Source organism: Zalophus californianus, chromosome 1, assembly GCF_009762305.2.
Source record: "Zalophus californianus isolate mZalCal1 chromosome 1, mZalCal1.pri.v2, whole genome shotgun sequence".
NCBI classification, from domain to species: domain Eukaryota; kingdom Metazoa; phylum Chordata; class Mammalia; order Carnivora; family Otariidae; genus Zalophus; species Zalophus californianus.
The window spans coordinates 76,067,402-76,086,321 of NC_045595.1; the positions used below are offsets into that span (position 1 = coordinate 76,067,402).

The following is an 18,920-nucleotide window of genomic DNA, read 5'->3' on the forward strand; positions in this document are numbered from 1 at the left end:
TAACATAACATAATAAAATAAAATAAAAAAACCAACTAAATAATACTGTGATATTGACAATAAATCTACTAAATGATGTTTAAAAAAATATTTGAATTAGTAATCTGATACTGATAGCTGCCAGTGTTGGGGTAAGTCTCTTTTTAAGGAACCTGTGGATGCACTGGTACTTCACGCCTTCAAAGTTTGCTGTGCAGTTAGGTGTATCAGAGAAGGCTTGCTTCTGCCTTTCTCTTTGGCAATCAGAATCATTCAAGGCAACAACTAGACGGTCCTGGGCCAACACTGCCCTCTGGTGTTTGATTTAGGGAAGTGGCAACTTCCAGTGTCTTAACAGTAGGGAATTACCAAATCCCAAATGTATCTCCAGGCGCTTCTCCCATCCCTTCTCCTCTCTAAACAATTCCCTTGCTAGGAAAGTGTGCAAATAACCCTTCCCTTCATTAGACAATGAACCCTTCCTTTCATTAGTTCTCCTCTTAAGTTAACCTCATTCCACTTCTGCTAATCTCTCATGCACACATATATCATGTATACTCATTTTCCTTCTCATCTGTCTTCCGACTATTTGCTCATTAATGCCAAGAAATCTCTCTCTGTCTCCCTCTGTTTCTCTCCCTCTCTCTCTCTCCACATTTCTTTATTTCCCTTTTCATTCCATATAAAAGGACAGCAATAATTATGACTATTTGCTGGGGATAGGGAGAGTGATTACATCTGGAGCAAGGTACAAGAATGCTATAGTATTGACAGAAAAAGAGCTCAGTAGAGATTCAGGGCTGTCAACTTACAGAACCTTTCAGAGTATACTAAAGGGCTTCAGACCCTCCAGTAGAGTCTTGGTTCCTCTGCAATTAAGCCTGCTTTGACTCAAAGTCAAAGGACTGAGTAGGATTATAGATGCATTGTTAAAACATATTTCAATTATGTTGTTTTTCTGTTTATAGCATTAAGTGCTTATTAATGGACCCTATATTCTATTGTGTTTAGACTGATGAATAGTTTTCCTTTGGCTATAAAATCAGCAGTTGTGAGCCCCCATTGACCCTATTCATGTCTCTAGTACCTATTTTATACATTCCCCTGCTTCATGAAACTTGAATGAATGGACATTTCTTGTATTAGCCAGGATATGGTAAATTATATCATACTAACAGATACGTCCTGAAATCTCTTTGCTTGATACAATAGAGGTTCGTGTCTTGCTTAGCTAAAGTTAGACAGGTCAGGTGGCCCTCCTCCATCTTGTGGCTGTACCATCTGGAGTGGGTGGAATCCAGGCTCCTTGCCCAGGGTAGACAGGGATGGAGGAAGCATACTGGCTTTGGATCACTTCGTCCTTGGAGTGACATCTATCATTTTCATTGGCCCAAAGTAGTCATATGGCACCAAACCTAAACTATAAGAGAGCATAGAAAAATGGAGTTGGGTGGGTCAATAATTGTCACTACCACATTGCTATTTCTTTTGATGTGAACTTTGAATTATATTCTTGTTTTTTTTATTCGTTTGTTTGATTTGTTTGGTTTTGCTTTTAATCTTGACAGCGCCTCCTACCACGTTTTCCTTCCCATTTAGCCATCTTTGTTTTTACTGATTCTTTTTCATCTCCTTCCAGGTCCTCTTCATATTTTAAACAAACAAGATGTTATTTGCACTCTGAGGCCCCTTACCATTCTGGCGCTATTTCATTGCTCTCTTCTTCTTCTCCCAAACTTTACTTCATCCCTGTGTGGTTTTCAGGATCTTTGGTGTCCTTGTATACATTCAACTGCAAAGCACTACAAAATCAATTTTTTTAAATCCCCGGTTTCATCCAATCACCATATTTTCTAAGATTTTAAAGTGACTTTCTAGTAAGTTATTAAATCCGACTCATCCTGGCCCAGCCCCAGTGTATACTCCTTCATTCTTTTCTTCTTTACAAAATTGGTCCCTACCATCTGAATATTCAAGAGCATTTGCAGACAGACATCTGACTAGGTAGTAATGCAGATATGTACTTCCTGTTCTAAAGTATCAGATCCTTCAAGACAAGGGCCTTGCTTAGGGTGTTTAGCAAAATTCTGGGCATTACATAAACACCTAAACATCTGATAGAATACATCCTTCCTTGTGAAGTCTCTTCTTTACCAAATTCAATTTATATGTGCAATTTAGTTGTTATATGAAAAATAATACCAATAAAATGAAAGAACAATAGGATAAATGTAAGCAGCCTTTTGAGAGAGAGAAGAGTAATATATTTCTTCTGGATTGTGGAATGAAAAATTATCACACCTTGTCATGCTATTTGGAGTAAAATTTATATTTTTATTTAGTCCTGTTGAATTATATTGTTACACCTACCCTCAGTAAATGCTTCCTGGGAGTCATCTGTGCAGTGATAACAATTTGCTTATAATAATTGTTTTCTCATTTTATGCAGCTTCCTCCAGCTTTGCACCACAATTTGAAAAGAAGGGTTATAGAGAGATTCAAGAAATCCCTCTTCAGCCAGCAGAGTAACCCTTGCAATTTGAAATCTGAAATTAAAAAGGTACAGTATTTGACATCTAGGAATTCTTCTTTGGCTAACAAAAACACATCAGAAGAGTTACATTTTACACCTTCTCTGCTTTGTACTTTAAGCTCTATCCTCTATTAAAGGATGTTATCCTAGTTTGTTTTAGTCCTTTCAAGCTGCTATAAAAAAGACACCATAAACTGGGGTGTTTATAAATGGCAGAGATTGCTCACATTTCTGGAAGCTGGAAGTCCAATATCAAGGCGCCAGCATGGTCAGGTTTGGTACAAGCCCTCTTCCCAGTTATGGACTTGTGACTTCTGTGGTCACATGGCAAAGGAGGCAAGGAAACTGTCTGGGGCCTCTTTTTGTAAGAGCACTTTCATGAGAGCTCTGTCCTTATGGCCTAATTACCTTGCAATGACTCTGCCTCCCAATACCATCACATGGGGGGGTAGGTTTCAGCATAGGAATTTATGGGGATGCAAACATTCAGACCATAGCACCGCATATGATACGAAATTGAGCATGTCATTTATTTCTGTGGCCATCACCTCAGAGGATTAATAAAAAGTTCTTTTGGTATGATTGCATGTTTTCCTAAGAATAAATGTTATTAAGTATCTTTAATTAAAAATATATTTTAGCCTTTTTAAAGAGAATTCTACTCCAGTATTTTATTAAAATGTTCTCCAACAAGCCTCTAAATTGAGCTGTGCCACTCTGAACAAGTCGTTTAACCATCTGAAGCTGTGATTTTGATCACCTACGAGGGTGGAATGAACCACTTTGACCGTTGAACAACATGGGGATTGGGCACTGATCCCCTGCTCCCACACAGCTGAAAATCTTTTTTTTAAAGATTTATTTATTCATTTTAGAGAGAGAGAAAGCATTAGCACACGCAAGTTGAGGGAGGAGCAGAGGGAGAGAGAGGATCTCAAGCAGATCCCCCACTGAGGGTGGAGCCAGCCGCGGGGCTTGATCCCAAGACCCATGAGATCATGACCTGAGCCACAACCAAGAGTCAGACACTTAACGGACTGAGCCGACCAGGTGCCCTGAAAATCTTTGTATAACTTTTGACTCCCCAAAACCTTAACTACTAGCTGCTTACTATTGTCCAGAAGGCTTGCCAATAGCCTAACTAGGGGATTGACACACATTTTGTATGTTATATATTACATACTGTATTCTTTACAATAAAGTGAGCTAGAAATAAGAAAATACTGAGGAAATCATGAGGAGAAAATACATTCATAGTACTGTACTGTAAGAAATCCACATATAAGTGGACCCATGCAGTTCAAAACCATGTTGTTTAAGGGCCAATGTATTTCTAAGCTTCTTTCCATCGTCGACATTCTATAATCTCCTAGACCTTGGGTGTTAGTAAATATTTCTATTCACACACACAAAAACTAAATCACAAAGAAGTTAAATCAACCAGACAGAAGGAAAATTATTTATCTCTAATTAGCACCACTTGATGACAGGAAATCCCTTTGTCCTGGCCGGCAGCCATTTCCATAAGCCCTTGGAGGTGGTCACAAGCTCCCCTTCTCCTGTCCCGGAAAGACCTGAGGCCCAAGCAGTTTGGGCCTACTCCTATTTTTATCTATGATCTATCTATCTATCTATCTATCTATCTATCTATCTATCTATCTATCATCTGTCTATTTTATCATCCACTTAAACTTTGAAACAGTCATGTGGCCAATGAACTTTTTCTTTAAAGTTTCTTTCTCCTTTTCATGGATCTAGTCTTAAGCATAAATGTACTCCTTATTCAGGCAGTATGATGGGCTCTTTGACAAGAAATGCAAACAGTGTGTTTGCTCTGTTGCCTTACCTCCGTGATGTCTGCACCTACACAAACAGGAGATGGGAAAAGAGAGACAGCAGCAGGTAAACAAAACAGAAACCCTACATCATCAGAATTGAAAGAGCACAATTTCTTTCACAGGTTGTATTGGCAAATCAGGTCAAGAAATAAACTCAAGGAGCTCAAAACAAGTGGATGAGACTGTGGATATTTGTTTTATGATATTTACATATTGTACCATGAGTACCAATAAATATATTTTAGGAAGACAGAGGCTCAAATCTCCCATGAAAATATTACATATTGCTGGGTTTTAATATTCTTATTAAAATGATATGCAGGATAATCCAGTTTGTACACAAATTTATTTTGACAGAAACTCCAGCTTTAAGAGATGAAAGTGCCCGCAGCAAGCTGTATGATGCATGGAGGGGCCTCCAACTCTTCCCCTGAGGCTGTGATTTTCCACCCGTGCACGTCCTTAAAGCAGATCACTTGCTCTTTTCTTACTGAGGTTTACTGGTTTGCATCCCTTCCTTGCTGTGTTTCTTGTCTCTCCTGATAGAAAAAAGATTCTCTTTTGTTAGAATGGCCCCACCTGCCTTGTCGGCCTTCCCCTGTACAGTGGCGGCATCTCTCAGGGCACCTACCTTCTGTCCTTGGTCTGGGGAGTGAAAAGGGATTAATGGGGTGGTAGAGGGCGTTCAGGGGAGCCTGGGTGAGGGAACTCAAGGGGGCATAGACTTGGCCTTCTTTTCAGTGTTGTCTGGAGGCAGATTAAATTCTCCTGTGAGGAATGCTATGTTCCCCTTCTCTGATAATTACAAGCCTGTGGTGGTTCATACCATCATGGTGTTTACAGGCACATGAGGGAGGCACAGGCCTCCCCTCCTGCACGTGAAACAGATCTTCTGCCTGGAATATTAACATGTTTCCTATTCTCCACCACTGAACCGAGAGGTCAGCTTCTCCATAAAAATCTCCCTCGATTTTCCCTGTTCAGAATCAATCTCCCCTTTCTCTGTGCTTCAGGCACTTTTTCACTCACATTGTTGTGTTTTAAATAGCTTTTTATCTAGCTTTCATTTCTGTTTCCCCCAAAGGCAGTGAGTGTGTTATATTCATCTTTGATTACCTGCAGTCTTGCACAGTGCCTGGCACATGATAGAGCTCAATGTATGATTGTTGACTATAGAATATATTCTATGTTGATAAATATATTCTGTATAATATAGTCTATATTGGTTCTATTCTTTACTGATGTGTATAACATATTATATGACATATATTGGCATATATTATATTTATATATTTTTATATGGATATGAAAAGAAGCCCTCCTGCCCTCATCTAAACACAAATGAGAAGAGTCTGTGGCCTCTGTTTTTCCTCCCTTTCTGGTCTAATCTTTTGTTCGTGACAATTTTTGTTCAGAAATGAATTTTTCATCCCCTGTATAATCTCAGTGGAGTGGCCTATTAGCTTTTGACTAACACAGTCACCCACCCCAGGGCCGTGGAAGAAGCAAGCAGTGATAGTTCATAAAATGCATTTGATTTCCACCTTCCCCTCTGAAATTTGTCCTGAAATCCAGGGACTCCATGTCTCCAGTTTGAGGAATCATTATGGGATGATTGTGCCTTCTGATGAATGGCCTGAGACCCAGCAGGATATATAGAAGAGTGAAATAATAGAAAAGCCATTTCCTAAGAAACTAAGCTCTTTATTTATGACTTACCTAAGCTGATCTTCCGTCCAATCTGCTCAACCTTGGCTAAAAATTGCAAGGGGAATAAAACATGTGAGTAATTATATAGTGTTTTGGGAAACTAGGATTTTCGGCATGGGAGAAAGGAGAAACAAACAAGATGGAATATATTAATTCAAATTAGAATTGGAAATCCCAATATGAATGAGTATGAATTCATGATAAATCTTTTTAAAAAATACACGGATTTCCTAATATTTTCACTAAGTTGTCTAGAAACTAAGCCAGCAGCAGTGAGCTCCCTTAGCACCCGTGGAGCCTCGGGGATGCAGCTGATTGCCACTGTAGAGCAGGGACTAAAAGATTAGGTGGAATGTCTTGACATAGTAGGTCGTGTAGTGAGGATGCTATCAAGGATAGCTGAGGATGTGTCAAAAGGACCTCAGGAACCAACTTAAAGAGGCTCCCACTGGCTATCTATTGAATAATTAGAGCATCAATAAGAATAATAACTGCAATGGATTGAAAGCATTAACTAAAGTTTACATCTAAGAGTTCATGACAGAAAAAGAAAAATCTCTCATTGGTTTCCTTTGGAGGATGCTAAGTAACCAACTCATTTTGAAAATTATTTATAAAAGGAAAGAATCAAACATTTATTCTGCCGTTGCCTTATGAATTCTATCCCAGGGTAACTAAATTGATGAGGGGAAGTTTCTCGTTAAAGTAGTCCTTCAGCTAATAAGAACCAGAGGAATAAAAATCGTCACCATTCTGCAGCCTCTAATAACGGATCTAATAACGTACCACATCACACGTCACTCACCAGTGAGTGGTGATGGACATCATCCCCAGTGGCTTGCTCATGTCACAAAAAGAGGGGCAGCCAGGCGTTATATGCCTCCTGATCGACGTGCAATACCATCTATGAAGTATATTTGCTAAAGGCTTGGATCTGCATCTGAGGAAGCCTCTATATTGGAAGTGGGCAGACTGTGGTTTTTGGAAATAAAGTTACTGGAACATGACTGCTTGCCTTCACTCGCAGTATTGCCTATGGTCGCATTCACCTTCTAGGCACATTTGAGTGGCCGTGACAGAGATGACACGGCCTGTAAATCTGTCAGTATTTCCTATCTGACCCTTTACTGAAGAAGTTTACCAACCCCTGCTCTACCTCTAGCTATGCACCTGTAGCAGATACATGGGAGTAGAGAACATGTGCAATGCCACCATGGGGATAAGCAGGCAATCCAGACTGGGGAATTCTGTAGGAGAAATGAAACTTGTTCTTAAATAAAGAAATTACAAGGAAAGGCGAGCACTTCTCTTTGGTTCCTAATCTCTATACTTTAACTCAGCTCGGCAAGGTCAAGCTTACCTTTATTCAGGAGCTGGCAGTCTCTTTAATTCCTAACTCCAGGTTTCAGGCTCTTTTCCAGTTAGCAGATTGCGCCTCTCCTCATGCTTTCATTAATGTCTTTTGATGCACATAATAACTACACCTTATATTTGCCTAGCCCTTGTCAGGGTCCCATGGAGGCATCATAAATCAGCAGTGCCCAGCAACAACCTGTTTGGACCGAGTGGAGAACCTCCTAGAGCAGGGCTCTCCTGCCCAGTGGGGTCAGGCCATTACTATTCATCTTCTCCCTGAATACCACCTTCAGTGTCTGAATGGAGGTCCTGGGAGGATGAGCTCATGGTTGCAAATAGCATAGAACAGTGGTTTGCCAGGCAATGTTGAGTTTTAGAATTCTTTGTTAGAAAGATGGTCTTTGGTAGAAATGTAAACGGCGCGGCAGCAAGGCTGCTTCCAGGGGAAGTAGGGGTGAAAGTGGGGATGCGATGTGCATCACACGGACATGGATGATGGACCATCCCTGTGAAGGTGCCCGTGCATACGTGTGTGGATGCTTATGAATCAGAGAAAAGTGAGTATAAATACTGGACATGTCTGTTAACAAAGTGGCCTATAAAAACCTAATAAAAAAGAAAGGAGCTCGAGGTTAGAAAAGATGAAAAATAACACAATATATTATGTCTTAACGTGTTAGAACTCAGTCGAACAGGACAGGAAAATCTAAAGGAAAAAAAGATCAGAGGACTGGTGAGTGACGTGTGATGTGGTACGTTAAAAATTTTCTCACTTCTGGCACCTAATTTCATTAACGCTATTTCATTTCTTTTCTACCTCAACTGATTAGATTGCAAACAATTGGTGTAGTTGTTCTGCAGCAAAGATAGCCTTATTTTATGACATGGAAGAGAAGATACAGTTTGGGGAATTTAATGAAGATTACAGTTTTTGTTTCTCACTTAGGTTTGGCCTAAAAAGTACTAGATTCTCAGTTGGACGATGAAGTGCTAAAATTGCTCCATACTTGCTCAAAATCAGTGAGTTTTGGGGCAGAGGGGTAGTAACAGTGATGCAGCCTGTTCTCTTTAATATTTGCTTGGCTTTAGTTCAAAAGTGTGTACGGTCATTTGCTCTTTAGAACTGTAGATGTTTATTCAGAGCAGGGGAGCCCTTTGATGTCAGTTCAGAAGGAGGGTCTTAAGCATCCTTCCAAAGAGAACATATATGCCAAAGATGGGAGTACCCCTTTAAGCTGAATGTTTGCGAGGCAGTAGAGGGCCCACAAGGCACTGGCCCACCACAAGGATTGCTGCTCTGAACCATTCTGTGGTAGCATCCATATTCCCCCTACGGGCTGAGCCTTTTCCTGCCTATTTGGTGTGTCCAGAGTTGGACTCACCACCTTCTTCTTCCTTCCTACGTCTGCATCCCTATCACGGCAGGCACGTTTTCCGTCTGCTCAGTCTTTAAACCTTGCAGTCATGTTCCGCTGCTCCATGTTACTTCTTTTGTCCCATAAGTCATTAACACCTGCGCATCTTTTTCATGTAGGTGGTTTTGCTTGCCCTTTGATGTTACAGCCCTGGGTTACAGCTCTGGTTCTGCCACTTACTAGCTATGATCCTGGAGCAAATCCCTTTTCAGTGTCCCCATCTGTAAACCTGAAATAATGCTCACCTTAGAGGTAGTTATAGGAACCAAACAGAACATCCAATGTGTCTAGAATGTTTAAGTACTCAATACGTGGCTGTAGGAGCTCCTGGTGTTATTAGGGGAGTGTACTCGATCTTCCTCTTGGCTGCCACCTAGCCCAAGGTCTTAGCACTTCTCTCTGACGTTGGTATCATAGCTGCTTTGCTGACCTCCCTGTTCTCCAATTCTCCAATCCATCTTGCTGGACCAAGTTTCTAAACACAGGCTTTTTTTTTTTTTTTTTTTTTTAGCATACCAAAAAAACCTTAGAAGACTCCAGTTTCCTGCCTTACAGTTTAAACCCTGGCATTCAGCTTTCTAGGCCCGCATTATTCACAGGAGCCTCCTCTGGTCTGCATCTACCCTGACATCCCCAGCCCCATGCAGACTGTTGTCTGAGTGATCTTTCAAAATGGGAATCTGACCGCGTCACACACGCACCCACACAGACACACAGAAAGCTGTTCAGGGGCTCGAAGTATAAACTGCCATATCGTCCCCACGGTATTCCCGGTCCCTTTCGGTCCAAGCCCGGTCCACCTCTCATACCTCTCTTGTTCTTTGTGGTCTCATACTAGCCACAGGTACCGTCGGTCCACCATGCAGCCTCCTCCTGAGTCTTTGCAAATGTCGTGTTCCTGCCTTTCAAGATCTTCCCTCTCCATCCTTGATCATTCTTTCAGCTCTCAGCATTGTGTCATTTTTTCAGGAAAGCCGTTACTGTCTAAGTTAAACCTGCCCGTTACCTCCTAGAACCACAGGCCTGTCCTTCAATGCATTCAGCACAGTTGCAATTTCACATATATTCAGGTTGATATTTCACAGCTATATTCCTCCTTAATTAGGCAGTAAGCTCCAAGAGTACAATTTTTGGCCACCATTGGTTGTTTTCATTGTTTAGATCTGTGCATGGCACACAAAGAGTTGATAAAAAATCCCAGCTGAATTAATGAACAGCATTTGCCTTCCTCTCAATCTAGATCCCCACACCTCTATAACATGGACTTATATCATATCCCTTTCATCACCTTGCTACTGGTAGGCAGTGCCTGGGCTTTGCCCCCAAGTTCCACTCACCTGGAATGTCTCTTTCACTTCCTTGCATCCACCCAAATCCACCCTTCAAGGCTCAGCTCCAGTGTTTCTGCTACAGAGCTTCTGAAAATCATGCTAGTCTTCATGAAGCATACTTATTTTTGGAAGCTTAGAACTCCCCACCTCATTTTACACTTCATTGTTTATTCTCCCTCTTGTTCATGCACATTAGCCTATTTTCCCAGGCAAATAGCAAGCCACATCTTTGCCGTGTCCTCCCTGGTGCCCAGCATGCTGCTGATAAGCTGGATAGATCATTGGTATATGTGATTCAGTAGTTTTCATCTGTTTCGTAAAACCTGTTTGGAGCATGACACAGGGTAAGGGGCAAAAAAGATGTGCTGAAAGAATATGTATGTCAAAAAACGGAACTGCGAGAAGAAGTTCTGAGAAGTTTCTGGAATAAAAATAAATGTATCTGGGATTCAAACACAAGACCAATGAATTTTAGTCCTTGCCTTCATCCATGTGCCCATCCCTCTGAGGATTTGCAGTTCTTAAGCTGAAGGAGACTGTAATGTAAGAGGCACTGGCATCCTCAACCACTCTTCTCTTCAAGGTGTGACTCAATGAGGACTTGTCCTTGTCTTCGTAAAATGACTATCTTGACCTCTCTACCTCACAATTCACACACTTCACTGTGCAGCTTTAAACACCTTCCTGACTGTGAACGAGTTAGGATTCCAAGGTGTTTATTTAATAATTAAGTTGACTTAACTAAGCTTTCTATAATTAGGATGAGCATTTCAGGCAGCCAAATTACTCCTATGCTCAACCACATGAAAAACAATCCCATCTGAAGTCATTTGGAAGGCAATACCAGGAAATCATTTTCAGCATTACAAGACACAGTAAGAAACTTAGTTGGAGCAACCTACTAGCTTGGCTGTGAGAAATACAGAGTGCTTAGGCCTACCTCTGTGGCATCCTAATAGCACTAATAAGAATGTTATTAAGGCGTGTGACTATCAGATCCTCCTGCACTGCAATGTGTTGCAATCTTACGATCTTGTCATTTTACAGATGGGTTATTAGTTTTATCAGTTGTCATTGAAGTAAGGAAAATAAATTTTCAAGAATAAAAAAGGATGGAACCATAGTTTTTTCCTAGAGTGTAGTATTCGTTGGCAACATGGAGACTGGAAAACACAGAAATAATTTGTATTAGTAGTGTCCAAAGTACACAGATGGAATAATGATCAACTGCTTATAGAAAATGTTCTTATTGAGATATAAAATGCAGAATGCATCCGGTGAGGTACCTGTACAGCTCCGTGGACCTCTATGTACATATTCCCCTGGGTGACCACCACCCACATCACTAGGTAGAACATTTCCAGTACTGAAGAAGGCTCCTGCCTGCCTTTTCCTAGTCAAATCCCACCCCCTGCCACAACATAATCATTATCTTAATCTTCATCGCCGTTGGTTAGTTTTGTCTGCTTGTGAAAGTGCCTATATGTGAAGTTATATGTTGCATCTTCTTTGGTGTTTTTGGCTTCTTTTGCTCAACATTCATTCATTCATTCATGTTGCTGTTTTTTGTGCTTTGCAGAATCCCATTGGATAAGCACACCACAATCTATCTATTCTTCTGTCTGTAGATAGCTGGGTTTTCTCCAGTTTTGGGTCAGAAGTCCTCATTTCTCCTGTGTGTATACCTTAGAGTGGGATTACAAGGTCATACGGTAGACATATGTTGTTGAATCTTAATGAATACTGCCAATTTTCTCAAGTGATTGAACAATGGTGTATTTTAATTCATGAGCAGAGTATGTGAATCCAAGGTGACTGCCAGTGCATAGTCAAGACTGTGCCATTTGTTTTTGGTTTATTAATAAGAATTGGCATTTTAAAAGCATGTTATATTAATATAGACATGAAAACTTGACCAGCCCAAGTGCTGGTTGGAATTAAAGGTAAAAAAAGGTTGAAAAATGTTTATAGCCTAAAATTCCACTTAAAAAATTCGGCTTTGTGGGAGAGCATCAAACATTTGGGACCTTAATAGTCTTTCATTTAGTGAATTACTCTCTTCTTGAGAGTGTTGGGGATTAATGTTTGGAGATTAAAATTAATAGTAATTTAGAAAAATATATTAAGAAACTTGGTTGCCTTGGTCAAACAAGAAGGCATTGTTTAAAGGAGATACACAAAAAAACAATGATGATGTGGGCTAAGCATATTGTTCTGCTGAATAATTGAGTTTATTCCTCATATGCCTGATACAAAGAACATTTTGATATCCCAAGCCTATGCCATTATTTTTCTATCCATTTTTATCTTGCTCTCATAAAGCCATAAAGTGCAGAGTTGTTTTTTTTTTTCACGTGACCAGGGAATTGTCTACCTTGCTTTCACTGTAATTTGCCTGCTTCCAATTTAGAAGTTCTTTTGAAAAGAAGATGTGCCTTTCCTATTTACAAGAGATTGAAAACCACAAGGACTAAATTCTCCATGCCTCGAGACAGAGGGAAAGAGGTCTCCTGTCATTTGCTTCTGGCTATAGAATAACATGTGGCTTTGCCTTTTCTATTACAGTTATCTCAGGGATCTCCAGAACCAATTGAGCCCAACTTTTTCACAGCAGATTACCATTCATTACGTCATTCATCAGCTGGAAACAGCCTGTCCCCAGATGACCCAACAGGTAATGGTCTTCACCACAGAAAATCTGGCTTTCACAAAGAAATATATTGTTTGGATCAACAGCTATCCTTAAAAGATTATCTTCAATTTAAAAGAAAAATAGAGCTTATTTTGATTATCTGTGGCAATAGTTGGAAGGGATATACAGTACGAATATAGAAATTCCCTACGAGATTCATCGTACCCTGTTGTGGCAGCTTCCTTGATCATTTATTAATGCCATAAACAAACAGCAGACTCTGTGTGGGTGAATTATATTTCCTTTTATTTCTTCTTATCTGATCATGGGAAATCAAATGCCCAAAAGCATCCAGGGAGATAAAAAGCAGAAATGAAGAGTTTGAATAATCAAAATGGAGAACATTTGAAACTTACCTGAAGAAACCACATCAGACATATTTAATTTGTTTTTCTTTTTTGCATAAATCTCACATAAGGAGGCTAGGTAGCATAGGGATTAAAGGTGCAGATTCTCAAAACCTGGATGCCTAAACTTGAATCTCAACTCCAGCATTTAGTAGTTGACCTTGGGCAAATTATTTGACCTCTTGAACCCCAGTTTCCTTGCCTATAAAATGGGGGTAAACGTGGCACTTGCTCTATAAGGTTATAATGAGGATCAGCGTAAACATACAAAAAGTGCTTTGACCATTAGCAGGGGCTCTGCATATTGTAACTCTTCTCATGATAACTGAACTCTCAGAAGAGGTTTTCAAGCTACTCTGAGGTTTCAGAGATCCTAAATAATTTTCAAATCCCTATAAACTATAGTTACATCACTCAATGGCATGGATAGAAATGATGGTTAAAGGGAGACTCACCATCCCCTCACTCAGTTTAGGTAAATCGTTTCATGTATTAATTCTCAACCTTTCCCTACGTCTTGGACTCCTGGGATAAAGCCAGCCTGTAGGCAGAATTACTTTTAAAATAATCTCTGAGAAACCCATAAGATAAGATGAACTGCCGTCTAAGTCTAAAGTGTTTTGCTTTGAAAAGCACCCCCAGGGCAGGTCAGTCAGTCTGTAGGCCAGACCTCTAGAGTAGCGATTCTGATGAAACCAAGAGTGCTGGTGGAAATCTCAGAGCGGCCTGAGAGGGAGCAGACAGACATCCAGGGCATCCCGGGGTGAAGCAGGCAAGTCCCATCCCAGCAGGCTGGCCACAGGCTCACACAGCAGACTCTGCAGGCACTTTGGGGAACACCGTGGCCCAGAGCTTTGAAGAGGAGCTGCCAAGACTCAGCCTCATGCCTCCCCTCCACTTCCAACCCATTCTCTCTTGTCTCTCCTAAGTGGAGGGGGCTCCTGGACCTCCCTGCATGCACCAGTGTTGATTGAGTGCAGTGGAAGCTTCCCAACATTGCTTTGGGCGGCGCTCAGTTGGGTGAGGTGCTAGTCTATCATCCTTAGAACACCCATCCAAGAAAGTATTGCCTCCTGGCACTAAGTGCACTTTATTTCCTTCTAGGCAGTTGCATGAAAGGGCCAGGTCTTCATCGTCTTTTCCTATTTCTGCCTCCCTCTAAGAGTTCATTTTCTTTCTAGCACATATTTACTGGTTTTGCTTGTAGCTTAAGGAGAGTGTTTTAAACAGAAAACATCAGGTCATTTGTGCTGGGAATACTCCTCACCTGTCCTTAGTGTTCACAGACATGGGCGCACATGTGTGCGCACGCGCGCGTGCACACACATGCCTCTCTAACTTAATTGCCCAATTTATACCCTGAGAAATGCCCCAAAATCTTTGTGTATTATTTTGTGATGGCCACCCCAAAAGCAGCCAGTTATTAAAGGAAGAGAAACAGAGTTTGAATATTCAAAGCGAAATCATTTGGAATGTGGGAATGTGGTTAGAAGTACTCCTCTTCACCATGACTCAATTGACCCTGTTTTCACTACAGCTGAGTTGTAATTGTCAACAAAATCCCACTAAGAAAATGTAAACCGAGGGTCACACTTGCCATAACCTATCTATTTCAGGTTTATGTACCAGCTCTGATTTGGAGGAGGGAATAACATATGAGCAGATGCAGGTGAGGTTTTTGCAATGCCTTTGAACAATTTTATTTTGTTGCTTTTAATTCATCATTAACCTGAATTTCTTTTTTTTTTTCTACTTCAGACTGTAATTGAAGAAGTCCTAGAGGAAAGTGGTTATTACAACTTTACATCTAACAGGTGAGATCTAGAGTTTCCTTTTAAATGTGAAAGATCAATTGAGATCATTGGATATTAAATCTGATTATCCTGGATTTCAGAGATTTTTTTTTTCCCAACTTTTATTTTAAATACTTTTGTAAAATATCTTGGCTTAGACTAGATACAACCATGGGTAGAATGTGTGTTGCCCATCTTTTGAATGGATGCAGCTGCTGGTTCTCTTTTGAAAAAGAAAGGGTGATAGCTTAGTGGTAATTTACTCCCAGAAAAAATAAGAAACATAATGAAATGGAAAAGCATTTCTAGGGTGTTTTTTGTTTTTTGTTTTTTTTTTTTAATTAAGCATTTGTTCCCTTCTAGTAGAGCTGTAAACTCAAATTTCCATCATTGAAATCTACCCATTATTTGTACAGAATGCAGGGGGAAATGCAACTAAACAAAGAATCGCTTCTGGTGAATTTAAGATACGTTCATGGGAAAGGATTTGTTGTTTTGTATTGCCATTTGCTTACCCTAAGTAAGGAACCTCAGCTTACTGGTGTTATATAAGAACTATTTGTGCTCTAAAAATATAGTGTTTTATCACTTCTGTCCAGTTCTGATTGCTGTGTTTTACTGTTGGGCACAGTGTTGGCCACAAAGATCTGAGTACAGTTAGTTTACTTGAGAGGCAATTCTGGGAAACACTGGTAGGGGAGTGAAGAAATAATTCAATAAAGGTTTCATTTTCAAGCAAGTAACCATTGTGGCTGAGTGGGGCTAGATCCCACTGGGGAAATCTGAGAGCCAGTACAGAACACGTACCTGAGGTATCCCACTCAAGGGCTGAGGGTGCTGGGGTATTTGTCCTGCCATTTCCACGGGTCATTGTTTGCGGCCTTTCCCCCGCATTTCTGGCCTTGTGTAAGGGTGGGCAGAAGAGATTCCGGAGGCCAGAGAAATCCTCAGGGAGAGAAATGCAGATGCTGGTGGCTAGAAAGCAGGCCAGCAGGCTGTGAAGGCTTGTGGATGAGGGGACGTGGGCACTGACAGGGTCTACACACAAGTTGTCTCTTGACTTTTCCGAGGGGCCCCTCATAACCGAATCATCGAACTGGTCATAAGCAGCCACATCCACATTCTGTGTGGCTCCACATTGCTTTAGTTTGTTCTCTCAAAGTGGCCTTTAAGGCTTGAAGGAACTGCTTTCCTTTCCCGCTGCTGAAGCTATCTTGTGACCACTATTTCAGTCATCCTAGATGGCGTCTCCAAAGGTATTAGCCATGGTAAGAGAAAGAGGCCTCAAGAGCATCTTGTTAGGTTATTATGTGGAAATTAGATTCTTTTTTGAGGTTAGTCTCCAACTTTTTTTTTTTTTTTTACTTATTTCAACAAGTTGCTCATATGAATCACACATAAGATTATTCAACTGCTTGCTCTTTTGGCTGGATAATATATTTCCAAAATACCTCCTGTGTAGATTTAGGTCTGTTGTGATTGATAACTACAGAGAAATGATAAATAATTCTCATTTTCCAAAAGTATATTATTAATAGAAATCACTGTCTTCATAATCGCTCTCCTCCCACCTTCCCTGGAGAGACTTTGCATTTTCATTTTCTATTCTTGGGCTGAGTACATCCAGCTTTCCATGGATAGGATGAGTGTCTTTGTTCTTGACTCTTAGCTCCTTATTATTTCAAGTGCCTTTGGCTTGGAGTGGGGGCAAAGGTCACTTTTGTCATAATTTATCTACATATTTTCAGAGACTCAGGATCATGGGCAATGAATGGCTTCATATTTTTGCAGAAACTACACTAAATATCAGTGAAAAACCAGGTGTGTAAGGAAGTTAGGGAAGCTCTTGCAAGAGCTCTTATTTCTCCTTAAAAAATAATTTTAGTCTTATTTTTAAATTTACTTTTATCCCTTTTCAGTTCTATTCCTAAGTTTCAAAAAATTCAAACATTATTTCTACTTCCAAAGCTGCACTCCTATATTAAAAGACATTGCAAATTTTCTTATTCTAAGGAATAGATAATAAGATGCCTAATAATGAGGAGAAAAAGTTATTTATAGTTATATTCAGAATTGTGAATAGAATATGGAGACATGGTTTAAATGATCAAGTTCAAGAAAAATATGTTGGATATGACATAGATAAAATTTTCCTAAAATGCTCCAAATTAAAGTGAATCACTCCCCAAAATTTCTTATATCCATGATAATTCCCTTTTCATCTTCTTGTAACAACGATAGACTATCTTGAGAGAAGACTCTCCACAGTTTACTAGTAAAAATAACCCTTGGTTGTGCTTAAAGCACTTGTTTACTGGTGTTCCAAATTAATTACCAAGAAATAAGTCAGCCTCCACTTAGAAGCACCTAAGAGTTCACAAGCTGGAAATACACATAATTTCAAAATATGAATCAAATCAGCTAGTCAGTGATGATTTCTTCATAGTCAAAAAGAGGATGCTAAATATCACTGGACATGAACAAGGATTTAGAATGAGTAGAATGTATTTTTCCTAATAGGTTCCATAGAATAGCCAATATTATCAAAGATGCTAATAGATGTTCCCCTGAAAAATAAAATTTTGTGATCAAATATATTTGGGAAACTCTGAAAGTGCAGTTTTCCATTTTTAGCGGTTGTTGACACACATTACCATATTACAGAGTCTGAGATGTGCTGTAAGAAATCCGTTAACTTCGTTTACTTCAGTATTTCTTCAATCTTTCACATGCAACACAAAATCAGAAAGCTGCCTTAGCACTGTGGTTAGAAATGGGAAACATAGTTTTAACTCCCCCACCAGCCACCAGCATCTGCCCAGATCTGCTGTTGTGCTCATTGTCTTTGTCATCTTTATTGTCACTGTCACCGTCATTGCAAAATGTTAGTGATGTTGGTCACACAGAGAATTGCATACATCATTTCTGTATTACTGAAGTTCACCACTTCAGACAGTCAGTTCAAACTTACACACATCTACCAAACACCCAGACAGCAACCAAAGCATGAAGGCAAGACATGACACATTTTTAGCTTAGGTCCCAGAGTGAATATTTTGTTAGGGATAGAGAGATGCCATCATCAAACTGAAAGCCTCGGGATAAAGCCATTATCCATTAGCTATCTTCACGGACAGTTCCTGCAACTGTTTAAATAATGGGGAGACTGCTTGGACTGTTGGTTAGGAAGATTGTCTTGGGCACAAAATGCTGCATTAAGAAAAGGAAATAGTAACAGAAACAGAAAAAGCAGCAAGGAGCCCTAAGCAAAATGGGGGATCCCTCATTTCTGGGCTTCCGGGAAGGGGGGGTAGAATGAGTTGAGAGGAAGACAGTAGTGTAAAGACAATGAAACAAGTTCAAAACAGGCTTGGCCAGCCCAAAGCATGCTCTATTCTTGATCATTTGCAGGGATGTATGATTAAATTATATTTTACATTCATGAACATTTAGCTTCCTTACCAGAAGGAGACAGCCTAGCATGCCTTAATTTTATCATTGTTGTTTGTGAGAGTAAAACTGAATCCTGTGGGTGAATAGACGTCAGGCATATCCTCCTTATATACTTAGGGGTACACATTAACATTTTTAACAATGAAATCTGCATTGAGAAGTAAAATTTGCAAGAGAAAAAAGAAATCTACAGTTGGCATTGCTTTTTCCCCCAATTAACTGATAACATGTAAATTAAATGTTTAAAACTACAAGCTACTTTGAATGGGTGTTTATTTTTCTTCTATAAAGGGTTATCATTTCCAAGGGAGTTTATAATTTGAGAAAGACCCTGTTAGCACCAAGGTGGCCAATGTTAGCAAAATGTGGCTTTAGTTCTAAAAATGTCCCATCCTGTTATGTTTAGAATCATCTTTTCTTCACTGGGATTTATTTACATATATCCCTGAGCTACTGCTTTTGAAGTTGAATGT

At 40.0% G+C, this 18,920-nt stretch overlaps 1 protein-coding gene across 7 annotated transcripts in view; it reads left to right on the forward strand.

Annotated features, from left to right (window-relative positions):
• Positions 1–18,920, forward strand: part of NEK10 (NIMA related kinase 10) — a 242,807-nt gene that overhangs the window by 208,343 nt on the left and 15,544 nt on the right. For all 7 annotated transcript variants that reach the window (XR_004819457.1, XR_004819456.1, XM_035723283.1 and 4 more), the window contains 4 exons: positions 2,429–2,539; positions 12,728–12,836; positions 14,818–14,870; positions 14,960–15,015. Coding sequence is in view for 5 of the 7 variants with exons in the window: in XM_035723283.1 (XP_035579176.1) it covers positions 2,429–2,539; positions 12,728–12,836; positions 14,818–14,870; positions 14,960–15,015 (329 nt within the window). In the remaining 2 variants the exon portion in view is untranslated. The remainder of the gene's footprint in view (positions 1–2,428; positions 2,540–12,727; positions 12,837–14,817; positions 14,871–14,959; positions 15,016–18,920) is intronic.